This window comes from Perca flavescens, chromosome 17 (genome assembly GCF_004354835.1).
Source record: "Perca flavescens isolate YP-PL-M2 chromosome 17, PFLA_1.0, whole genome shotgun sequence".
Classification (NCBI taxonomy): Eukaryota; Metazoa; Chordata; class Actinopteri; order Perciformes; family Percidae; genus Perca; species Perca flavescens.
Genome location: NC_041347.1, coordinates 23,772,708 through 23,798,924, shown reverse-complemented (window position 1 = coordinate 23,798,924; position 26,217 = coordinate 23,772,708). Strand labels below are relative to the sequence as shown.

The following is a 26,217-nucleotide window of genomic DNA, read 5'->3' as shown; positions in this document are numbered from 1 at the left end:
ATGTGTTTTCTTCATGGGTAGGAACTCTCATACATGCTGACACACTGGCATGAAGGCTCATAGCCTACATCTGCTGTACGTGTGTGTTACGTAGTTTAGCAGCAGTGTGGTGTTGGTGTATTTTGTGCTTCGGGTTGTTTGAGCTCCTGGAGTCCAAGCCCAGTGTAGCGGTTAAAGTCCTGCTGGACGGCCTCAGTCGGGCTAAGCGAGGTTACACCGAGACTGTTGCAGACAAATGAGAAAAGTCTTGACAAATTGTTTTCAGTTGTAAGTCTGACGAAGAGGCCATCTACTGATTGTCTAGTGTAATGTTGTGCAGCAGACAAAGACGTTCAGGGCCTCAGATGGATTCGTGGTTAAGACAAATTTCATGTAAATGCAACGTCCGGCCAGGGACCTTTTTGTTGTATGTCCTATTGGTTGGGGTGATCGTTTCTATTTTCATACCATCCAGTCATAGTTATTCCAGATCCCTGGTAATCCAATCACCAGGGGGACGGCGGTGTGGCTCAGCGCCTGAAGGAGCTTTAAAATAATCCAACATTTAAGATTTCTGCACCAATGCATTTAACATTATGTGAATAAACATTTATAAAACACTGTTAACATGCTATGTAAAATATTTCCTGTCTGTATCTCTGTTGTCGCTGTCAAATAAATGATAAATGAGTACATGTAGTTGGTTTGCCATTGGTTGCTCAGTATATGACGCCACTTATCAATTCAAAGTGAGGATCAACCTTTTTCCTCTCAGAAATACATTTCCTTTATTATACAGTATAACTAGGATATTTCTAAACAAACATATTGTATGTTAACAACAAGTTATTACTACAGATCTAAAGTCTCCAGATCTTTAGACTTAAGGTCTGTGAAGACTGTGGACTCAAGACCCACCTGTTTAGACTTCCCATTGTTGAGTTTTAATTATTAACTCTCTTTTATGTATTTCATTTCTATCATGTTTGTCATGTATTGTGAAGCACTTTGTGACGTCTGATCTAGAAAGTGTTACTACAAATTATTTTTAGGAAAACACTATTTCATATTTTATTCAGCTAACATTGCCTGTGTGTGCAGAGGAGAGCTGGAGCAGCTGGCCCTGGAGAAGCAACACCTAGAGGAGACGGTAAAGAGTCTGAGAGCTCGCTGCTCCGACATGGAGGAACAGTGTGTCCAGCACGGCCGCATGCATCAGCGCATGAAAGACAGGTATCTAAATATGCATAATACATTACATACACACAACTACACAACTTATAACTTTGATTTGTTAGTTCCTCAGTCAAGAACTACTACACTTATTTCAATGAAAAACTGGCACACACGTGTTAAAATTCTATCAGTTTTTATCATTGACATAACAGGAGCCTTGTTGGAGTTAAATGTTCCCAAAGTGCTTTGAAGTTTTAATTCCTTTCCGTTTGCAGAATCTGGCAGCAGGCCCTAACAAAAGAAAAAAATAAGTGCAGTTCTGACTCTAACCAGTCCACCTTGTGCAAATTGTTTTATTTTTTGTTGACAGTGTTTTTTGTGTAATCAACTCTCCTGCTGTCTGTGCAGAGGTAACATTTTTCACTTAATCAGACGCCACATCAAACTGTTCTCTGATCAAAAACCATCTTTTTTCTTATATGACGCACTGGAAACAATAAACTAGTTATAGATCCACAGAGGACACTAACAGCCCTAAATGTATAACATGCACTAGCTGAAACAGAAATTGTTAGGAGTTTTTTCTATGGGTTAAGTGTGTTGTCCAGGGAGACATTGAAGTGGGAATCAACCCAGATCTCCCACACCAAAGGCATGTGTCATATCCACTGCGCCATCTTCCATCCCATGATAAAATGTAAAATGACGAAATTCTACCTGTTGGGTCGTAAACTGCAAACTGAGCTGAACTCAAAACGATGCACCAGTCAGGCTCATTAAGTCTTTGTAGCTCGCTCTACAATAGCACAAGCACAGCTGAGTTTGTCTTTTTTTTTGGAAGTAGACAAACTTGATAAATTAGCTGTCAGACAACACTCCCTAATTCACTGAAGTTGTGATGGGCTGCAATTGGTACCACATTTTCCGTTCCAATTTTGAGGGCAATCTATAGTATAGTGGATACATTTTACCCTTAGAATTGTGAAACTCAATTACAAATGCAAAACGTAAATATGTAACTCTCTTTAGCAAATAAATAGGGAGTGATTTCAGAGACATTGGCTTATAAAACCTGCAGGTAAAAGTGGCTCCATTTTTGGCTTATGCTCTGTACATGTGTGTGTGATGTGATGCGGGGGTCTCTTCCTCCATGATTGTGGAGCCCAGTTGGTGTGTGTCTCCCCAATCGCCTGGCATACAGCCTGGCTCTGCCAGTGTGGGCGAGGGTGTGGGTGTTGTTGCCCCACTCTGCAGGATCTCTACCTCAGTGCCCCCACCCAACTCCACCTTCCTCTTACACAAAACCAAACAAACTCACCCTTTTCTCCTGCTCCATCACTGACACTACATATTGTCTACCACCCACTGGTGTTAACCTGTCGACAGTCAGACGCTGCCAAAAAAACAAAGTTTACCAAGTCACAGCTGTCTCCTGGTTGAGTGTGACTCTTTGTGTGTTTCATACAATAGACAACATTCTAAGTTGTCAAGGAGTGTGAAGTATGAATATTCTGTATGTTTCTGCGCATATGTTATGGTGGTATTTTTGTGTGATTGTGTGTGTGTGTGTCTGTGTGTGTACGGGTTGCTATTGCATGTTCTCAGGAGGTTTAGCAGAGTAGGAATCTGGCTGCCAAAAGTGGATTGGCTGGGAAGTTGGCACCTAACTTCTCTCTTCTCCCAACTGAACCACGATAATCACTCTTGGCATTTCGTGAGTTTTATTTTCTGCTTTGACACTTACTTGGTTGATGAATCCTCCTGATATTTAAAAATCTCTTGAGTTCAGTTCTACATGAGGTCACTTTTGCAGTGAATGTTAAGCCGCTTGACCACATTTTTGTAGTTTTTATTTTCCCGGAGATAATTGTTTTGGTAAAAAGTGTGCATGTTTGGGAATGCATTTATGGGGTTTTGAGCAGTTAATATATGCATTTTTACCATTTGTATATGATGTTTTAGGTGATTTATTATAAGGAGCTACAGTACAACGATACATGTAAGGGAGAGTAAGGGAGGCGAGAGAGGTATGACTCACGCTTACGATGATCCACACTGCAGCTGGTACATGGTTTTTCAGTATGTGATTGTATTTCTGGTACTGATCGTGCTCTGGGGGCAAAACTTGAAAACCTGCCTCAAATGTATTCTTACAACATTGATTTTAGCCTAAACAAATACAAAAAGAAAGATCCACAGTATTTATCAGGGCTTTATTGCAGTCATGTCTTGCAGTTTGTTTAGATCCCTATTTTGTGTGTGTGCACTCGGTTATGTTTGTGTGCATATTTGTGTATGAGCGTGTACATCGGGCTCTCTACATATGGTTCTGTTCTCGTGTGTGTGTGTGTCATCCATACATTGGGTATATGTTAGTTGGTCCCTGCAGGCCCTGAGCACTCGGTGGGCGCCCTGCCGCGCCGCTCGGGGGTTAAGGTGTATGTGTTAACAAGCTGGTGCAAGTGGGTTTAATATCCAGCGCCCCGCCCCTCCCCACAGCCTCTCCATCGGCCTGCAATCTGTGCTGCGAAGAGCGGCAACAGCGCACCACGCACAAAACATTTGGAAAATCAGCTTGATTTATTTTTACATGGGCAAGCTGATTGCCAAACTACACAGGGGTTTTTAGCACACAATGTTTTGCTGCACCACTTAATTATTTATTTCTCTATGTCTGTGGTGTTGCTTTTTGTTTTTTGTTTGCTTTGAAATAAAGGGATAGAATGGAGGGTGGAAAGATGGAGTTAGGGAAAAATGCAAAGCCAGCTACTGTAAATGATTAATCCAAAGGTTATATGTGTTTTTGTGAGCAGTCCGGTTCAAGAAATGACCTTAAGGTAAATGTATATTTTTACATGAGTGAGTACAACAGGGAATGTTTGTAGCAGTTTTTTATTTGTATTAACTTTTCAAGCCATCTACATCTTTATTCTCCAGATTCTTTATGTGATTGTGTTGTATTACTGTATGCAATTTCCTGGTGATAATTCTGAGGAAATACAAACGAAATAATACATCTCTTTTAACTTTGATTGAAATGATGATCGCCTGTTTCTCAGTGAGGGCAGGTACATTTCTGAGACAGCTCAGAATATATATAATCAACACCCGAGCAAATTACAGATGAAAATAGAAAACAAATCCAGGGGATGGATGGATGTTATTTTACAGTTTATTGAAGGTAAATACAGAGATCTATCTTTTTTAAATGGATTTGAATAAAAATTTGATTTCTTTAGGTAATTTGACATTACAAATGCAAAACACTTAGTGCCAATCAATGAATAGAGAAGCATGTAGTATCTAGTAAGAACTAAGAAACGATGATGACTACAATGATAATTATTTGCTTATGAAAGTTAATACGGCGGTTAAAATATTACTTCTCTTCTTACCTCACCCTCTTCGTTGTATCTCTTTTCACTTTCCTTTCCTCTTCTCTTATTCTCCAACTTTACTCCTATCCTCTTACTCCTCCTCCCTTCTGCAACACCACGCAACCTTTTCTCACCCCACAGCTGTTCGCAGGCTGTTTCACCAATTATCACTATGCATGTACACACTGAGGTCACATATACAGACACACACAGCAGACCAACATAACACCAACGTTTGCTTAACCACACATACTGTAGTGACAGAAGAGTGTGTTTGTCAGACCTGGGTGTGTGTGCATGGACTGTGTTTATGTGAGCACACAGCTCACTGTACAGCCCTTTAAGGAGAGCAGCAACATATACGCAGATGTGCCTGTAGATCCACAGGCTTCACTGGGCCATATGGCCTCCATGAAGAAAGATGGTGCGTGCGTCTGGAGGAGAGCAGAGGAGGGAGGGAGGGTGGGAACGAAGGAGGGAGGGAGGGAGGGAGGGAGGGAGGGAGGGAGCGAAGGATGGAGCGAAGGATGGAGGGCCATGTGTGGTATGAGCTGTGCAAGCAGTTGTTGAAGTATGTATGCCTGTGGATATGTGTGTGTGTGTGTGTGTGTGTGTGTGTGTGTGTGTGTGTGTGTGTGTGTGTGTGTGTGTGTGTGTGTGTGTGTGTGTGTGTGTGTGTGTGTGTGTGTGTGTGTGTGTGTGTGTGTGTGTGTGAGTGTGTGTTTGCAACAGAGGCTCCAGGAGATCGGTTAATGGAACAAATGGTCGCGGCGGGCCGGGGAAGAAGGAACAGGCTTGCTGCTACCGCAGGCGGACAGCGAGCCCCGGGCGAGGGCTGCTTCATCTGGGCTCCTGCCACACACAGACACACACACACACACACACCCCCTCTGTCAAACCGTCTCCTCACCCCCCTACCCCCAACACACAGTGTGCTGCCATGCCCCAGAAGCAAAAGGATGCTCCTCGCAAAAACTTTTCATTTGCAAATTAAGTTGGCAGAGGCTGGGCAGAAGAAACAGGACAGATTTCATTTGTCTCGTGTGTGTGTGTGTGTGTGTGTGTGTGTGTGTGTGTGTGTGTGTGTGTGTGTGTGTGTGTGTGTGTGTGTGTGTGTGTGTGTGTGTGTGTGTGTGTGTGTGTGTGTGTGTGTGTTTGTGTGTGTGTCAGACACACGGGTATGTTTGTGTGAATCTTTGTGTATGATGAGTTGCGACTGTGTGTTGTGATCTGAGAGAGAGAGGGATGATAAAAGATAAAAGAAGAGATGTGTAGATAACAGGGATAAATGCAATGAAGGCCCAGAGTTTACACAATCTTAACAATCTTTAAGCCTCACCTTCATGTAAATATTAACATCATTGCTGCTGTCTGTGTCTGTTTTGTTTTAAAATTGGACTTTTTCATTTTTCACAAAACAGCAGCCCCTTCACCTAATTGTGTTTTTTTTCATGGAAGAAAAGTTGAGTGGGTTACAGACATGGCAGAAAAAGAGGTTCAGGCACGATACGATCTAGGCAGTTAGAGAGGTATCTGTTTTTCTTTAGCCGCTACTGTACATTTTCTGAGCACTCTATCAAAAAATAAAGATGTTAAACAAAAAAGTTAAAATTGAGTTGCTATATTTAAAATGTATAAAAGTTTCAGATTTGAACTACGTAATGAGTGAGAACGTGGGGAAATCTTAACCGTATTAAGACAGAGGGGAACAGTTTAGTATCACACTCGTGTTCTTACCTCCGGATGGCGCTGATCAGTCGCTCTCCCTTCTCCTTCATCTTCCTCTCCTTCTCTTCTCATCTCATCGTTTCCATCTCTGCATTGCCCAGCTGGCTTCTGTAGCCGGGAGCAACCGCAGGGCGGCCTGCTGAAAGAGCATTGTCAAACGGTGGCTTTACAGCTCTATCACACGCACACACGCACACACGCACACACACACACACACACACACACACACACACACACACACACACAGACACACACAGATTTGCAGCTCAGATGTCGGGCTGTAGCCAGAGGCTTGCAAGCTGGAGCGTTAACTGTGCAAAGCGTCACATCTTAAGCCCCAGTCAGTGACACTCGCTAGCACTACTTCATAAAACTACAGCTAGAAAGCTAGTATAGAAACACCTGCCCCTTCTTTAGAAAAATGTTAAAAGTAACAACAGCAGAACACTTTAATGCCGGGAAAGCAAACACTCAAACGCACGACTTAAAAAGAGTCAGCAGGCCTCACAGCAGCAAACACTATGACATTGAATAGATGATATAACAGCCTGCAGCAGCACCCAAACCTCTGTTAATACAGTGACAAAATGAAAGCAGAGAACGCTTCTGTGCTCATCCACAGCTGTTTAAAGTCTATGAATATATTTTTCTGACGTCCCTTTTACACACTTTCCAAATCTGGTTTAATAGAACTCATTGCTAAGGATGTTTTATTTTGCACGTTTTAATGCGAACTTCAACTTTCTCCACACTGACGTTCATTAACAAAAAGTAAATTAACACTGGGCCTTGTCTGCTCTAAGACCAACTTTGACCTCATTGTACACCACTTAAGAGCTTTCACACCTTTTGTATTTCTTTATTCCTCTCACCTTTTAATGTGTATATTCTTTATTTACACAGCAGAAAATCTACATGTAGCGCTATTGTTCAAAGCCAGTCTCTGATTTCTGTTTGAATGCAGTTATAATTGTGACCAAGAAGTAATTATATCAACTAAATAATAAAAAAAGAGAGGATAATAATATACAGCCTTACAGGCCAATATAATATGTTTCCTAATGTTTTGAATTTGCACCTTAGAATTGGCACACATTATTTTTTGCATTATATTATATTGTACTCTATATTGTGCTGTGAAACAAATATGAAATAACGGAGAGGTAAGGGTCCGGAACCAGGGTTTTGGTTCTAAGCTTTTTTTTTTTATAATTAATCTTGTAACAATACTTAACATTGTTTAAAATGATACCATTAAAATCAATGTGCAATCACTGCAGGTAGAATTTCAATTCAAATTTTCTATTAAAATTTTTTAAATGCTGCAGTACAAATTGGAAAATGCAACAGTAATGTAAAGAACATGATTTTGAGTAAATGGCAAAAAACATTAGCAAACACTAGTATGATCTTTGAAAGATGTACGTTGTAAAAAGGATTAAAAAAAAAGATGTGTTCCAGTAATGATTTCTTACAAAACAAATTAAAATACCTTCTCTCACTTTTAATCAGTGGTAGTAACTAAGTAAGATGTATTTATACTGTATAATACTTTTCAAAACCAAACTCACAAAGTGCTTCACAATAAAGCATTTCGCACCAAATATCAAACAGGCAGGTTAGCAGCAAACAAATCAAAATATAATTGATAAAATAGAAATAACATCAATAAAAAAACAAAATATCATTTAAGAGAAGCTAAGGAATAGAAGTGAGACTTGGGATGTTATTTTGTTTGTTATTTTAAATGACCGCTAAATTGAAAGATCAAATGTTTAGAAGTTGTTATTATTTCACATTTAAGGGGCAGAAAAAGCCAGGTGTCATTTATTCATTTTAAGCTGAGCTCAGGGAGCCGACCTGAGAGACTTTAAGTTACAATTATGGCCACAACAATTCAGAAATGTACTCGAGGGCTTCACTGTGAGGTTCCCTCATGGGTAATAACTGCAATTGTATATTGTAAGACAAGATTGCTGGGGGCATCTCTATGTTCAAGTGTTTTGGCTTTCACACACACCTCGATTACAGAAAAGGTAAATGTTCAAACGTGACTGTTTGCAGATGAGCACACAAGCATCACAACATCTAAAACCACTTTTCCTTCTCATTACTGTGTTCGGCACTGCTGGGGAACAGCCATGAGTTGGAAAACAACAAAGGAAAAAAAGTTGTCACACAGATGATCCCTTCGTTTACCCAACATTCATCTAAGCACCAGTCTATTTTTGCATTAATTCATTTATTAGATTTATCTCATTTATTAGATTTATCTCATTTATTAGATATGAACCAAACCTCTCCAGTTAAAACATTCATGTTAAAGTTAAGGCTCTGATTTGGTTCATAATCGGCTCACATGATATTGTTGTTTTACTGGATTTTTATCCTAAAAGCAATTGACGTGTATGACGGTTAAATGTTTAAGAGGATTTTCTTTCTTTCTTAAGTTACTACTGTACGTCATAAGAAAAAATAAATCTCAATGAAAACGCATCTTTAAAAAATGGATTTTTATCTTGTACGTTGTAGAAATTATAACTAAATGTGCAATTTATTACAAAGCTGTGCTGTCTTTAGAGTTCAGCACAAGACACTCATTAAGTATATGCATGTGTATTCGGACGTTTAGATGCTGATCTTGTGTGTTTTATCTGTTAGTGTAACTCCTTGAGCTGCGAAGGAAGACTTGGCTCAGGGTCCTTTTCAAGCATGATGCTGACATGTTAAAAAAAAAGGTATAGAGGCCAATCAGTACATTTTTTGGAAATCACTGTTAACAGTAATTAATGGACAGCACAAGAACATCAAAGAGAATAAAACAACAGTGAGGCAACATGCGTGGGTCTCATCCTGATCAAAACACACAGTGTCACCAAACGTGTTCCCATGTCAAATGCGCGTGTTAGCAAGAGCAACAACTGGCATGACAGGTTGGTGGATGGGAGAGGGGCATGGCCTTCAGGCACACACATTCTTGAGTGCAGTTGTGTGCTAGCCAAGATTTAGCTAGAGCACTAGGGTGTTAGGGTGGTGATGGTGGGCCTGGGATTGGGCGAAATATGGTTTTGTGAGTGTGTGTGTGTGTGTGTTTTTGTGTGGCAGCTGCAGCCTTCATGCCCCTGGCGGTGCTGTTGTAACCAGGCAAGCCAAGGCCGTCTGCCTGCATTCTTCACCCCCTAGGCCCCCTGCCTGCCACACACACACACACACACACACACACACACACACACGCACATACACAACGTGCATGCAAGTTCAGTTAGTTAATGTTGAGTGTGTGAGTGTGTGTTGAGGTAGATATTTTCATTATCTTATAGGGTTAGAGTTGTAGCAGAGTCCTATTTCATTTTCCTATTTTTTACATATATGTGTGTGTGTGTGTGTGTGTGTGTGTGTGTGTGTGTGTGTGTGTGTGTGTGTGACTGTGTTCAGATACAGGAGAACAGTTGAAATTTCCTCTTTAATTATAGCCCACATTCATCGTCACACTCAGATCTTCTCTTTATTTTTAGGCAAAAGAGGACGAAATCTCCATACTTCATCTTATAATGTCTCTCAGTGAAATCCATGCTGAGTGGTTATTTCTGGAGCTACTCAGAATGTGCAGTGAGACGTTAGTTTACTTGCTTACTTGGCTTGCTTTCAAGTCGTTTTGATAATGTATGCACCGTCCAATATATATATTTTCTTCAAGTGACACGCTCCACTAGCTAATTTGTTTAGAAATTTAAAAAAAACCCTGCACACATTCATTTGGGGCTGTTGAACGACAGACCTGAACGCTGCCTCCAGATCTTCTTTTTCTATTACTGTCTCTCTGTTTCTCTAGCATGACGTTAGCACTTTCCCTTTGGACCGTGCCTTTAGGACATATGCTCCCACCTGTAAATAAATATGCAAACACACAAACACACAGAGTTTAGACACTAGCTGTGGGCTACGACTGATGTATACCACAGAGAGGTAACTGTGCCTGTGTTGTAATTAATCTCCTTAGTAGCAGCAGTCAATAGAGAGTGCGGCGGTTCGAGATGCAGATTGTGAGCAGAGTTTGATTATCGGGCTGTCTGGGGAAATTACCGCAAACTGCCTCTCAGCAAAACTTGCTTTTATTATGTCTGCTGGAGAGCAAAATACACGCTTACTACCACGGCTGCTCTGGAAGCTGTTTCAGGTATTTTTTGGAGGAAAATGGAGGAATTATTTCAGTGCTGGTGTTGTGCATGTGTGTCAGTAAAACGTGTGATCCAGCAGGTGGTGTCCTTTCACCAGGTCAGTGGGGAGGCTCTCTCCTTCTCTAACCCCCCCCACCACAACCTGTCCCGCCAGCAGCAGGCGGCAGGGAGGCGATGGCTGGAGCCCTCAGCCGCTTTGTTTCTCTGTCCCTCCTCCACTCCGTCCCGCACCTCCACCCGACACCACAAACTGTCAGCCCTTTTCACCGCTTGCAGATCCTCTTCACCTAAACATACATTTATCTGTCTCGCCCATCAGTCCATCCATGAATCCACCCAAGCTTCCTTCCTTCCTTCATTCCTTCCTTCCTCACCGGTTCTAGGCAGAGGCAAGCCAGCCTGCTGTGTGTGGGTGTGGGTTAGTGTAGGGCAGTGCCTGAGCATTAAGCCGTATTAAGCCCTAATTAATGAGTGTGCCAGTCGATACAGGCTAGTTATTGGATTTGCTGCTTTAGCTGCTGGAAGGAGCGCTGCCTTAATCACACACACATTCATACACACATCCCCCTCTGAGGCAGGGTGTACAAGGTGAGACAAGGGGTGGATTAGAGAGAGTGTGTGTGTGTGTGTGTGTGTGTGTTGTATAAGAAGGCCAGAGGTTGGCGGTGTGTGTGGTTGTTTCTGTTTGTGCCAAGGTTAAAGCTTTTCTTACTGCATTACATAAACCTTCAGCTTACAACCTGCAGCTGCTTCAAACATCTCAGCTCACGACCTGACCGACTGATTCACTGGCTGCATGTTCAGCTCCCTTACTGTCAGACTATGTGTAAAAGCCTGCTGGCTTTTTGCAGCAGTGTTTGTCCAGTTGTTGCCATTTCTCGGAAATGATAGTATTTTGTATATTTTACTGCATAGTGCCTCAGTTTCTTAGCCTGACAAGCCAGACCCACATCAAGATGTTGGGTCTGGGAACTCACCATTGGCAGGGCTCAATCAGAGGGGCGGGATAAACGGTTGTCTTTCAAATTCCCTCTGCACTTAATAGGATAGCGCTACAACCAGGCAGAGCAACGAAGAAGGTAGCAGAGCTAGTTGATAGATTAAACTTTAAACTTTTGCCGTATCCGGTCGGCAAAACTCCGAACACATCTTCCTTTTTTAAGAATGATTTCAGTGCCGTTCTTTGTTCTTTTTTAACTCCAAGTCCTCCAGAAGACCGCTGTTCCCAGCAGCAGCCGTAAGCCCGCCCACCGACTCTATACACGATGTGATTGGCCTGACCAGAGTTAGGTTTTTCCAGCTCGCAAGTCAATGGAGAGTGCCTAGACCCACCTGGCTGCAAACTACATTTGCTGCCGCTAGGATGCGTTTAGATTTCTAGTGATCAGTTTCTCTCTTAAAATGGAAAACCAGTATTGCCAATAAAAACACCTAGACGTGAGGACTAGTTTTCTCTCAGACCTGGACTAGGAGAGTGTTAACAGGAGGCCTGCATTAAAACTTGGGCATGTGGATGTTTACCAGGCAGAGTTTTTCACACTATCGTCATGGCTGAGCCTGCAAAAAAGAAGCAAAAAGCTAGGAAAGCATTGTTGGAGGAACAAAGAAAGAGGAAACAAGCAAGTTTTTACACAGTGTTGTCAAATAGAGAAAGGGAGCGCTATAGAGAAAGCTGCGAGCAAAAAGCGAAAAAGAAATTGCCAAAACTGCATAGCGCCCCTTTGAATTAAACGCATTTCTTACACATTACATACTTAATTTTACTTGAAATGTAGGTAATTAAAGGCTCATTAAAGGGGCTATACTCGACATTCAGAACATTAATATAGCGGCAAATGCATATTTGCTATGTCAAGATAAAATGGAGTAATGGCATCCTGAGCAGAGAATGAAGTCATACTCCCTCTGTGTGTTGTACTGTAATCCAAGCTTCTCTGTTCTTTGTTTTGATAGCCGGGCGGTCGGCGCATGCAAAACGGAGGTATTTCACGTATTGGGGAACGGCCTGTAAGAGCCGTGTGGAGGCAATGGATGGCGATTGATTGTTGACGCGTCACCTGCTTTACAAACCTGGAGTGGATTTCAAAACTGGCCACTTATTAGCACAACATCTCTAAAAGAGACGGCTGTATCTACATGTACCAAGATCAGAGGTTGTGATTGGATAAGGATTGGCATTTTCTCAGCATGACTCAGATTAGTTTGGTTGCGTGGAGCTAAAGGCCTTCAGTCAACACGTTCTCAACGCTTTCCTCATCAAACATTTACAGCTTCAGAACAACAGGCTCTGTTTCTGACCTTTAGGTCTTCTGCTGTGTGTGTGTGTGTGTGTCTGTGTCTGTGTGTGTGTGTGGCTGGCTGATATCTGCTGCACTTTGTGTGTGGCACATCGGTTCTGTCTGTATCTTGTGCCTTGCCACACCACAGCGGGGCTCTGTGTGTGTTACTGTGTGACGTGGCGATGCCCTGCTGTGTCGTGCTGCGTGACGGCGTAGGAGGGAGAGTGGGAGGAGGGAGAGAGAGGGGGTGGCTGGTCAGGACAGCTTGGCAGCCGGCTGTAGGAACACCAGGCAGGGAGGGGAGTCATTGCCCTCAGCCTCCAGGACTGGACAGAGCCTCCAGGTCTGAGATTAAGCGCTCAGCAGGCCTTTGGTTGGGATGGAGGAGAAGGAAAGGGGAAAAAAAGAAGGGCAGGTTAGCTGCTGAGGACTGATGGTGATGTAAAAGGAGGCTGAAAAAGTTGATAGACGATGGAGGGGAGTTCCTCACAAAGAGGGACAGGCAGGAGCAGGATTAAACCCTGTGGTGGAAAAGGAGACCGAGCAGGGCAAAGTGAGGACAACGTGGGGGGAGAGCAGCGAGCAGATTGTGGAGGAGAGTTGGGATGTTCGCCTCCCCCGTCTGTCACACACAGGCAGCCCTGCCACTGCCAACATGACCAGCAGGGCAGGGGCATCTGTCTCCCCCCACCCCCCCAGCTACCTCTCTCTGTCTGTCTCTGCCCCGAGACACAACTCTCTTCATCCTCCTCTTCTCTTCTTTATTACACGCATCATTCCTGCCTTACTTGTCATCTTCTTAACCTGTTTTAACAGTGACTGATACAGTTAAAGGTGAGTACTCTCATGTTAAGACACATGAGTGCAGTGGTTTTCAAAGTTTTTTGGCTTGTGGTATTTTATATCTAAAGAACTCTGACGTGCAATTCTTCCCCACAGACTGCATACAAACTGAGCGATGTTTGGTTTGGTTGGTTCTTTGAGTCCTAAAGAGGTCAAACTCTTCTGTAGTTCATCAAAATAAAGACTTTAGTTATCATCTCACTACTCCTCAGTCTTCTATTATTGACTCCTCAGACTTCTATTATTCAGATCCTTTACTCAAGTAAAAGTTCTATTGCCACAATGCAAAAATACTCCACTGCAAGTCCTGCATTTAATATCCTACTGAAGTAAAAGTACAGAAGTATTATCAGAATGTGCTTTAAGTTCTTAAATGTAAAAGTAGTCATACTCGAGAAACGCCAGCTGTAAATGATGTACTCTATAATCTTATGTGACATTGTTAGGTTGTTAATACTAATGCAACAATGTGTAAACAGAATTTTACTGTTATAGCCGGTGAGGTTGAGCTACTTTATCTAGTTTTGTGTGTGTGTGTGTGTGTGTGTGTGTGTGTGTGTGTGTGTGTGTGTGTGTGTGAGTTTGAATGAGTTTACCACTGCGCTGGAGGAAGGGTGACCGACTGAATGGATGGATGGATGGATGGATTAAATAATGGGCTGCTGGTGGGAAATATCTTAACCAGACATTCCACCTCCACCCCCAAACACAGTCAACACACTCACTATTCATACACCCTTACCCCTAAACCCCAGCTGGAAAACACCACCTCCCAACACACACACACACACACACACACACACACACACACACACACACACACACACACACACACACACACAGTCTACTCCCAGTGTGCCGTGAAAGAGTTCATTGTCTACAGGAGCGGCTGTGTCAAAGGGGACACACTAATTGGGACATCCCAGTAGTGATCAACACTTTGCTTCATGACTGCACACACAACACAACTTTCCCACCAGAATGTTAACCTGCTAGAGATAGACTACAGGGGACATCATGGTGATATCATGTCATATTGAGCCATTTGATCCAGTGTCCAGACACACTGGGTACTTCTTCCAACACCACTGCTGATGCAAACTAAAATCGCTAGAATTTTGAGTTTGGTGTCAGTCAGTTGAAACATGAAAGTGGCACCACCGTCCTAGTGACAAACAAAAAGTTCTACATCCTGTAAAAAAGTTACTAATTTCAGTTTATGTAGTATTTATTCTATGTATAGTATTATAGTGGAACTACCCCCTATGATTGTGTTGGTGGTTGTGGGGCAATCAGTAATATTTCCAAAAATCCAACCAAACATCTGAGGCCAGTGACAAAGGAGAGAAAGGTTACTTGTTTGAGTTTAATCTTCTCCACATGTAAAAACAGCATTACACCCTTAAGCCATTGTGCTGCAGTGGGTGGGGCGCTTGATTTCCAATGTACGCCAAACACATTAGCTGGTTTGAGCTTCTCAAATGTGATGATTTGATCCTTTTTCTTTTTCATACTTAGTGTAAACTGAATATCACCTGACTTTTTTTTCTATTTTTCAGATCCTGAATCACCTCCTTGTCTGCACTCTAATTGTGTAATGTTCACCACTGTCCCATTCAGGTCAACAGTGTTGATTACATGATCAACACAGAGTCCAGGGATATTTAAAAAGCTTTTTGTGGATCCAGCTCTCTTTCAATATTTACACGATTTGTTTTTTTTATCAGCCAGGAGGGTATGTTGCTCTTACACAGTTTCAGTCAATAGTGTGTGTGTGTGTGTGTGTGTGTGTGTTGCAGGCTGCAACAGTTGGACCGTCACTGTCAGAGCAGCGCCCAGCAGGTGTGTGAGCTGCTTGCCAAACAGAACCAGCTGATGCAGGAGAGAAACACACTCACCGAGGAGATGCAGAGCCTACACATAGAGGTACACACACACACACACACACAGAGCAGTGTGTGACTCTCAGTTTTGTTTCTAAATGATGTGAATGAATGTGATGGTGCCTTTTCTCTCCAGGTGCACGTTCTAGTTGTCAGTTTACTAAAATAAAATCAGTAAGAAGACGTTTGTCCGGTCATGACTAATGCTTCTGTCTAGTTCTGAAAAACCTGCTGTCTATATTCTGTTCTTTATCAGAGAGATTGTGCGTTTCATTGAATGGTGTGTGTGTGTCTGTCTGTCTGTCTGTCTGTCTGTCTGTCTGTCTGTCTTTCTAGAGACGAGTCAATACTCTGTCCACATGAGTCCGTCCTTCCTGTTTGGATCTGAAGCTGAAGTCAGAAATTTCCTGTCGACAAGAACATATCAAACTGTTATTTAAGTTGCTGTTTTTTTGCCCAGGAAGGCAGGTGTGTTCCTCCTTTCTCGTCCTTTTTGTATTAAGGTACACCGTATACACTTAATGTTCACAAATGTTTTATCAGAACCGAAAATCAGGTTTCCATTTTGTATTTTGCAATACAGTTACTGTGATATGTAAAACAGTTTGAGGTACTAGGATGTTTTTTTTTAAAAAAAAACCTTATTTATTTTTTTTACAAAAAATTTAAACAAAATCGCTGAGCTTTATGATCTTTTTTTTCTCTTCATTTTTAACATTTTAACTGAAGTGAAAGTTCAGAAGATGAATAGTATTTCCAGCGACAAATCAAATAAGTCGACACCACTGCAGCAGATTGACATAGTTCTTTATTGAAGCTGTCCGTAAGAAGGAAAATAATGTGCATCCCTATCATATACATTTTATGTGTAAAAATACTAAGGATGTACAGTGTAAAAAACAGCTTCATGTTGATGGTAATATGTTGTTTTCACATCCTCGCGGCCTTACCGGCCAGCAGCACTGCATCCTGACAGCTTGAGGGACAGAAAAAAGCTGTTTGATCGATCTGCTGCGTTTCCTGACACTGTCCCAGAATCAACATCACCTCTGCTCCGCTGACATGTCGGAGAGCAGAGCTGACTTCAGTATTACAGTGCTTCAGGGAAACATGGCCCACTCTGAGAACAGCTGGCAGCTGTCCACAGATGTCTCACACAGCTGTAAAGCTACAGTAGATGGACATGGACACGAAATTAAAAACTCAATTACACTTTGAAATATTTGTACGTTTGCCCATTTTTTTTGTTTGCCGTTTATAAATAAAAGCATCTCATGCTTGTTCATGTTAATAATCATGATGATAGTAGACTAGTACTGAAGAAAGAAGAGAGGGGAGGAATTCTGTCGCAGACACGAGGTCAAATACTTTAAGAAATCCTTCCAAACACTGGAGCCGTTTACTGATTATCTGCATTAAAGGCCGGGCTGAGTGCAGTTTGTGATTTTTGGCTGACGCCGTCGGTTCATTAACAACGGACGAGATCAATACAGAGCAGCTGAGGTCTTTGAAAGGATTTTACTTATTAAAATACTATTGGAGTCAGATCTGTTGTGTGATAGATGTACAGTACAAACAGCAGCAGCTTTAAGAGTGAAAACTGTCAGTGCAGCGTCAGATACCTCACATACTGTCGATTCACAGCAGCAGGAGGAGGATTTAAGCATCCAGTTTAAGAAGTTACTGACGTGCCCACAACCGACATCATGACTTCGCGTAAACATACACGCCCACTCTCTTAAGCCAAGTGGCGTGTTTTCTGTACGCATTTTGAGCTATCCGCGTGTATGTCTATGCTGTATACAGCGGACGTTAAATACACGCCACTTTCTAAAGCCAAGTGACGTGTTATCTGTACGCATTTTAAGCGCCGTATACAGCGGACGGGTTGGGTTTAGGAAAAGAAGAAAGCAACGGTTGAGTTTACCAACCTCCCTACGCAGATTTTTGCCCTTTCATACTACTCGCTACGGCGTAAATTCACACGCAATCGCGAGGTAATGTAAGTCAATGGAGGCCAAACGGCGTTGATTAACACGCTAAAAAGCGAGTATGCGTCTTGATAACGAGTCAATAATGGCATACGAATTGGCGTGTCATACCTACGCCACTTCATGAGATCAGTCTGGATTCATAGTGTTTAGGGGAAAACACACATTGATGAAGAGGAAATCTAATCTCCACCTTCTCCACTTAGAGTAGTTGGATGAAAAGGTGTTCTTATATAATTAGAATCAGCATCTGGCATGATTTACTGGCAGCATGATTCTGCTGCCAGTAAATGAACGTGGATATATGTAGAGCATTAAACGAGGAGAGTTAAAGGCTCTACGGAGGGAAAACTTTTGAAAAGAGGATAAGGAGTTAGTGACATCAGTGGATTTTTCCAAACATTTTTAGTTCATGAAGACTGACCAACTTACTGAACATTTCCGCTGAGCGTAATTCTGCAGTGGCAGCACTGACTCGTTTCTGGTATGTGGGACACAATGACCAAGGTCTTGCCATCTCTAGACATCAAAAGCAACATCAAAGCTATCGGATGTATGTGGAGGGGAGATGTGCTTTAAAAATCCTAAGTTTCTTAAAAGCAAAAAAGCTATAAAAAAAAAAACGACTTCCTTTAAAGCAGGGCTGGATCAGATTCCTCTAAATCATATTAGAAGTGATGGATGTGAAAGTGCTGTGGCCAAAGCTACAAAGCTGTATTTTATGAACTCTGGTTTCTAATGAATTTGGCGGTAAGCGTGCACATACAGCTAGAACTCCTCAGTCGCTCGCAGACCTGGGTCAAATCAAAGCTGAAATCCTTCCAAATACTTGGGAGTGTTTGCCTGAGCCTGTGGAGGGTGCCAGCTGGGTGGAAATTGTACTCATTTTGAACTATTCGGCTGCTTCAGCTGTGCCAGACAGGCTCAATCGATCACAGGGAAGTATTTTTCATAAGAGTTCAGAGGGCCACTTTGACTCAGGACTGGTAGTGCGGACAGAGGACTACAGCATGCAGGCCAGCGCCATCCTTTTCTACTTTCTGCCATCAAGCGCCTTTGCCAGCTAATAGCAATTTAATGGATGTGCAAGAGTAAAGCATATGGACTTTTAAGAGCAGCGGAAAAACAGGTAATGTGTCGTGTAAGAGATATCTTTAAAGAAAAAAAAGGAGGCATTTATTTTTTAGAACAAAATCTCTGAAGACTTAAACTGCAGAGTGAAACACGACTACACCTCCTTACTGCTAATTTCCAAAACAAAATGACATCAAATAAATTAAATAGAAAAGAAATTCAAGTTATCCTCAATGATAATAAAAATATTCAAATAAATATTGGAATACAATTTCCTATGCCGTATGAGAGCACATCCCCTGGTGCTCTCTATAAATATGTGTCATCCAGATGTTGAAGGTGACGTCTTCCACATAATACCATGTTTTTTTTTTGTTTTTTTTTAAAGATGCAGTTGACATTTCAAATTTTAAAAAATATATTTCCTCACATGTGGTGATTTTTTTTGACTCTGAAGTGCAGGATGTCAACGTTATTCTGAGCTAAACCATAAGGCTTACTGGCGTTTGAAGACAGAGAAATTGAGGGGATTTTAAATCTTGTTGGTCAGACTGGAAGACATGACGACACAAGCAAACAAAGTCCAGACCCGAGAAGTGACAGCGCACATTAATGACAGGTACAATCTTAAAATAAAAGGTAGGATATTGCTCTTTCTCATCTCCAAAGAACTGACTGACCTTACAAACTCACATTTCATATCCAAACGCTATCATTCCTCCTCCTCCTCTACGCTGTCTCAACACGTAAAAAGTAGCACTTACAGTTCAGCATTGAATCTTTTTCATCCTTACCGCTTTACATTCAGACTTCTTTGCTGCACTTGTTTTCTTTCTGCTCAACTTTCACTTTTTCTTTCTCTCTGACTGTTCTGTCTCTCAGCCTTCACCAACACACACCTGTGGTCAGATTAAATATGGGAAGCATTTTTGTCAATAACTATGTCAGATGAGCCCTCATAGTAAACACCTGAAGGATAAAGTAGAAGAAGAAAAGGTTTGTTTCTTACCTTCTTCAAGCTCAAAAGTAAACTATCTGTCTTTAATGTGTCCTGTCACCTTTCAGCTGTCACATTTTGGTCACAAAACAACACAAAAAAACATTAAAATAAACAATGGAGCAGGAAGGCTATCTGCTTTCCCTCCTACATTCTTCAGCCATTTTTGTTTTCTTGAGGTGCCATTTTTTTTTCTCTCAGCCCTAAGAAATATTTTTTTCCCCCTAGAATCATGTAATAACAATAGAAAAGTTAAATATAAAACCGATGCGTAGAACAATAAATAGAACATATATATATATATATATAGTCATTGCTATGATTGGTGTAAACCCATAACTGTTGATGCGTACCTCCTCACAGACCATAAGGTCTTTTAAAAAACAATCCTTCATAAGAATCTCCCTGGAAACAGGAAATCAGCTGTTACCTCACTCATCATTACATCATAAATGATCACATTATAAATATTTCATCATTCTTGGAACTTTTCACCTATACTCTCTCTCCCTCCTCACCAACAATGCCCAACCTGCCATCTTGGACTTCTCTTTTCACTCTGTGGGGAACTTGCTCCTGCTGCAGTTTCTCTTTCCTGCACAAAGACAGAGAGGTACAGCCGTGTGGTTCCCAAAGCCGTGACGACAACACGTCACGGTAAAGCTTCAGCATCGACACAAAGTACAGTTTCGCTTTTGTTTTCCCTTTTGGGGAGGATAATTAAACTTAGAGAGTATATAAATAAATTAAAAAAAGTGGGGAAACATTCAAACCAACTGTTTTCCTCTCATTTTCACCTCCACAGTGATGGATATATAAACCACCTTGCACTGCATTGTGGGTAACGTAGTAAAGCTCATGGTTTGGGAGCTTCATCCTTCTGAACTGCTGTGCTTTGAAGTGCGTTCTTAAACACAAACCCATAAGAGTACCCCCCCACACACACACACACACACACACACACACATCCTTTCATCGTCTTAATCTACAGAGTTGATGTGCAATAGCTTTACATTAGAAGTACTAGCAACACCTGTTCTGCCGCTGTATAAGCATAGATGGTAATGCAGGTGATTGATGCTTTGCTGGCGCCTGTTAAATGATCTGCAGCATTAAGCTAGTAGTGTAGCACCGGGTTTTAGTAGTAGCAGTATAGTAGTAGTAAGAGGAGTAGAACCTGTAGTAGTTGTGGTAGTAGTTGAAATAGCAGCAACAACAATAATGACTTGCACTGAGCCAAACCTGAGTCAAATCCTGCTCGACAACATAAGCTGTAGGATTCTGCTCGCTGATGACAACTGCTCCCTCAATGCCAGGCAGCCTCAGTCAATCCCAGAATTATTTAGGTGAGCATTTGAAATCAGACCCGAGTGACTCAGAGTCTGAGAGTATCTGTGTTTGCAAAAGCCTGAGATCGAACCGGTAATGGCAGTTTAGGTTTGAATGACTTAAAATGCTATATCTTCATCTTATAGATAAGAAGCCATAAATATGTCTCCTTAAAAAGTATTTGTTCTTTTAGAGTTTGGCAGGACCGACACATGTCAAAGCACAGCAGGGCACCGGTGATGCTCCTGTCATTAAAGGGACATTACATAGTAACTGATCACATCACAGTTCGGATCACCTAGGGTTGCAGTGCAGGATTAGAAAGTAATTTTGACTGGAAGTTCTCTCTAAAACGGAATTCACAAAAATAAAAATAAAATAGAGAAGCAGACTGCAGAGGTGAAAAAGAGAGGAGGAGGAGGAGAAGGGCAAAAAGTCTTTCTGGGTCAGTCCAAAGCTGTGGGTCTTTTGTCCCACACTGATGACCTCAGAGACCAGCTGTAATGATGTCACCGTGTTGGACAGTTCATTCCCGCCCACTGGCAGAGTAGGAGAACTGTGGGAAGTGCGGTCTTCTCTCGTTGTCCAGACAGTCCATCCCGTCCTCGTCAACTAAAGAAACGTGGATTCAGAGGTATTTAATGATTCATTACAATTTAAAGTACATTTTCAGTTAATACAAATACATATAATCAAATAGGAAATGTATAACATTTCTAAACATTCAAACATTACAAAACATTGCACTGTGTGCTACATTGTTGTACTGTAGATGTGCAAATCTCTTGCTAACTAACCAATGTGCGACCTACAAAACAAGTGGAACCTCATATTAGCACAAAGAAACACATCAGTTCCACTCATCCATAATTCAGTGCTGAACATTTTGAAACCGGCATCTTTATTTCAAAAGCCTGTGAAGAGCTGCATGTGGCCCGAGGACTATTGCAGAAACACTTGAATAAACAGACAATGGCATATTTTGAGTGTGTGTTACCCCAGTTAATTCAAGTTGAAATTTCTCACCTGAACAAATAGCGTGAACATTGATAAATTGTATCAAAGTGAGTAAAAAGAAAATTAATTTGATCACTATCAGGTGCTAATACAATTGATTGTGGAGCTTAACAATTTATTCCAATTTGTAATCAGAACATATCTTCATAATATCTTCAGCTAGGTAAATAATGAAAGTGATAGTTCGTTAAGTTTTAATGTGGGCATACGTTTGTACGTATATGTGTTAGAAAGAGAGAGAGAGAGAGAGACAGACAGACAGAACAGACTCACATTTCTCTGGTGGAGTAATTGTGATGGTCTGGGCTGTGAACTCCTCGTCAAAGTATCTGGTGTCTGTCTCCGACGTCACCTGAGGCTTGAAGGGAGGGACCATCTGGGGCAAAGACGTGAGGAGGACACAAAGAGGAAATATTTGATTGTATAAGAACTCTTCTAAACTACGGAGAAGCTGCTTAAAGGACACCAAACTCGGGATGTCAAAAAAATTCCTGCAATTGGAGCGCCCCAGTGGACACATGTTTAAGGAGCATACCACAATAACTGCAACATTCAGTTTGATATACCCCTCTCTTTCTCTCCACATTTCCTGTCGATTTCTGCACTGACTGTCCGCATAATAATAATATAATAATAGCTTTATTTATATAGCACCTTTTTACAAGGAGCTTTACAATAAAAGATAGAGGTAAATAAGATCCAGAACTTAAGATACAACAATAATATAAATTGTAACAAAAAATACCATCGTTCAAGAAAAAAGCCATAAGATAAAAGTTAGTCTTAAAAAGAGATTTAAAGAAGATTCTGAGTTTGCCAGCCTGAGATTGTAAGGCGTTCAACAGCTGAGGGGCCCGGACAGCAGGTCGAGATCTTGGAACCATTAGTAGGGCCCAGCCAGAGGATCTCAAGCAGTGATAAGGCTCATAGGGAATTAGCAGATCACATATATTGGAGGGAGTCAAACCATTCAAGACTTTAAAAACAAGCAGTAAAATCTTAAAATCAATTCTAAAACTCACAGGTAACCAGTGAAGGGCAGAAAGGATTTGATGTGGTTACTTCTCTTAGTGCGAGTTAAAAGCCTGGCAGCGCAGCGCTTTGTATCAACTGCATTCTTTGGATGTTTTGCTTGCTGATAGCAAAATAAAGTGCGTTGCAATAATCGAGTGTGGAGGAGATAAAAGCATGGATGAGCTTTTTTTAAGTCTGCAGATGAAAGCAATGATCTGATCGTGGCTAGAAGTCTCAATTGGGCATAGCAGGACTGCTCCACTTTAGTCACCTGAGTATCAAAAGACAATTCAGAATCAAAAATAACATCAAGGTGGCCTCTGTTTGAATGTTTCTTAGAAAAGGCACCCAGACTAGAGGAGAGATTATGAATGCTGCTAGTGCTGGGGCTACAGGGGGGGGGTAATTATGACTATATCTGATTTGGAATCATTCAGCTGCAGGAAATTTTTGTAGCATCCAATTTTTAATTTCCGCGAGGCAGGACATACAGGGTACATCAGTGGTACCAGACTTTAAAGGGACATAAAGCTGTGAGTCATCTGCGTAGCAGTGGAAGTCAATGTCATGTCCAAGCATGATTTGCCCCAGGGGTAGCATGTATATGGTTGATAAAAAAGGGACCCATAATAGAACCTTGGGGGACTCCAAAGAACAGAGGAGCACAAAAGGAAGAGGTGTTTTCAACAGATAGGAGATGATCCAATCCAGCACTACATCACTGATGCCCACCTGTTTTTTTTCAGACGGCTGATTAAGACATTATGGTCCACTGTGTCAAAGGCTGAGCTGTGTGTTAAAGTGCTGCCGAATCTCCACTATTCTATTGTTTAAATGATTACGATTGTTTTTGCATCTCTCAGGGTTGGATTCTAGTGGCTGGCTAGGTGGGGCACCAATTACAGAATTTATAGTTTTAAAAAGGATTCTAGGATTGTGACCCTGTTTAGCAATTAGCTCAGAAAAATAGGTGTCCCTTGCTTCCTTGATTGCACACTGGTAAGTTTACATTAAATTTTTTAAAGAAGCAAGGCAGACACTGTTTTTATTTTTTCCACTTTCGCTTCCTCCTCAATTCTTCATTTAACCATGGCAGAAAAGAAGTTTTCAGCTTTTTGTATGTGACTGGAGCTACAGAGTCTAGAGTGTTTGTACAAGAGTTACAAGCTCCACTCCTCTACGGTGAGGCAATGTTGTTTACTGGTATTAAAGATATGTTTGAGGCAGTAAAAGCTTGGCAAAAGCAAGAAAAAGATAATGAATTCAGGGGGCATGGGCGAATCAGTATTGGGGGTTTGGGTCAGGAGAGAGGAGTGAAACCTGGAAGCACACTGCGTTGTGGTCAGACATGGCAAAATAAACCAAGTTCACATCATCCACACATAAACCATGGGAGAGTGCAAGGTCAAGAGTGTGCCCTTTGTCATGGCTGGACTGCTTTACATACTGGGTCAAATTAAAAGAATATAAAAGTTTGAAAAAATCTGAAGTAAACAAGCAGGAAGAGGATATGGATGTGTGATATTAAAATCACAGAGAATAAGAACTCATATTGTAACGTTGTGACTGATAAAAGGTCTGTAAAACCAGAACCAAGTTTAGGTGGTTGGTGGCTTAAAACACATAAAATTGGCAGTTTATCATTGTTTACATTCTGAGAGACAGAATGTAAATGCACCAGGAAGCTTTAGAAATCTGTTGATGGAGTCACCAACACTTAAAATATTAGTTCTCTCAGTTTCCGGGTCTCCTTTGTAAATGGAAAGCTTTGAGTCAGCTCCCACACTTCAGCAGCATCAAGGTAGCCTTGCATCATCTCAATATTTCAAAAATGTCATATGTGTTGTCTCTCTGCATTTATACTTGAAACGTTTGTGTTGTTTTACCAAAAGGAAAGGAAAGCAGGGAGGAGAGAGGATAGGGTAAAGGAAAGGAAAGGAGGAAAAGAAGGGAGAGTGGAGAAGAGGAAGTGAAAAACAGGAGAGGTGGTAGAGAGCTCAAGAGAGGAAGAAAAAGACAAAGGTGAGGGGAGGAAGCTCAGCACCTGTCTAACACGTTATGATAGGTGTTGCCACACAGGACCTGGTTCTTACTAGGTAGTGTTATACGAGTAAACACAGGATAGACCTCCAGGATACAAGGTCACACATCTCCATTATGCTTTGTGCTTTATACGGCTGCCTGTCTGTCTGTGTGTGTGATATGTGTATATGCTTACATGTGTTACATGAGTTAACCCTGACCCTCCCAATAAAATTCATCACACAATTATTAACAATACACAATTTTTTTGAAAAGGCAGGGATTTAAATCACTTAAGTACATATCTTTAAGGCAAGTTAGTTATTTTCCACAATTCCTTATTATGCTATATTAGACAGTATGAAACACTGGCACAGTACAGAGGGCAAACTCACAGTTTTACCATCATTTTGCTTCATACCTTTTTATCATAGACATCCTGCCAGTCAACGCCAGAGAAGAAACTGTGTCTCATTATTTCTTTAGCGTCATCTGGTCCTCCACCAAGCCTACAGGACAGGAGAGGAATGTTAAAATAAAACAGAAATAAAACTGAGATCAGTAGAAGCAACATATGATTTGAACCAACAAGCTAAACAGAATGTTATCAAACTAATAAAAGTCATCAGAAGTGATGAGGATATATTTATTACTTTCTTCAGGGGCGTAGCACCAGACCCTGGGCCCTATGCATAGGCAGTCCTGATGGGCCCCCATGTTCCTCAACATATTGCTAATTATAGACATTATAGCCTATTAATTTAAAATTAAACATGTTTCAAATTAGGCTATTACAATGGTGTGTTATATGCAAACAGCATTGCTAGTGTAGTTTATTTATTTAGCCTTTACCTCAGATTACATGTATAACCAAATTAACATTTGAAAGTGTATGTTCTGCTCTTTCTATGGGTTGTCTCAGTTTGTTTTTACCACTAACAGTCACGGAGATATTCAAACAGTTTAGCACCATGGATTTCATTTTTTTTTGCTCACCTTTCTTTGAAAAGAAGTCAATTACCAATTGTTTCCCCTCATTTAGTTTTCTCTCCTTCTACTGTCTTTCTTTCTTTTTTGGTAGCATGATTTGACTTTCTTTGAGAAAGACATTTCTACAGCAGAAGTTTGCGCTCCACCAGACGCTCAAGCGTGCAGATGGACTAAACCATTTGGCGCATTAGCAAGGGGTGGGTGAGACCTTAGTCTTTTTCTGTATACCAAAGGTAGTCAGTCAATCAACCAAGTTATTCAGCCAATACACTAACTTTACATTTCATCTGACATGCATTATGAAATTAGGAAATGAAAATATCCAGGTGAAATAAAAATA

The 26,217-nt window shown here is 41.3% G+C and overlaps 2 protein-coding genes across 8 annotated transcripts in view; one reads left to right on the top strand and one right to left on the bottom strand.

Annotated features, from left to right (window-relative positions):
- The window catches only part of sdccag8 (SHH signaling and ciliogenesis regulator sdccag8), a 43,843-nt gene extending 27,180 nt beyond the window's left edge, over positions 1-16,663 (top strand). Inside the window, exons 16-19 of one of the 2 annotated variants that reach the window (XR_003694778.1) lie at positions 1,081-1,212; positions 15,360-15,486; positions 15,780-15,911; positions 16,404-16,663. Coding sequence is in view for 1 of the 2 variants with exons in the window: in XM_028604218.1 (XP_028460019.1) it covers positions 1,081-1,212; positions 15,360-15,486; positions 15,780-15,806 (286 nt within the window). In the remaining variant the exon portion in view is untranslated. Of the gene's footprint in view, positions 1-1,080; positions 1,213-15,359; positions 15,487-15,779 lie in introns of both variants that reach the window. The other variant, XM_028604218.1, reaches the window with a different exon arrangement.
- Positions 16,664-17,505: 842 nt separating this feature from the next.
- akt3a (v-akt murine thymoma viral oncogene homolog 3a) overlaps positions 17,506-26,217 on the bottom strand; it is a 69,273-nt gene continuing 60,561 nt past the window's right edge. For all 6 annotated transcript variants that reach the window (XM_028604221.1, XM_028604222.1, XM_028604220.1 and 3 more), the window contains 3 exons: positions 25,309-25,396; positions 22,125-22,227; positions 17,506-21,446 (listed from right to left, as the gene is read on the bottom strand). In XM_028604221.1, the coding sequence (XP_028460022.1) occupies positions 21,361-21,446; positions 22,125-22,227; positions 25,309-25,396 (277 nt within the window). In that variant the 3' untranslated portion in view covers positions 17,506-21,360. The remainder of the gene's footprint in view (positions 21,447-22,124; positions 22,228-25,308; positions 25,397-26,217) is intronic.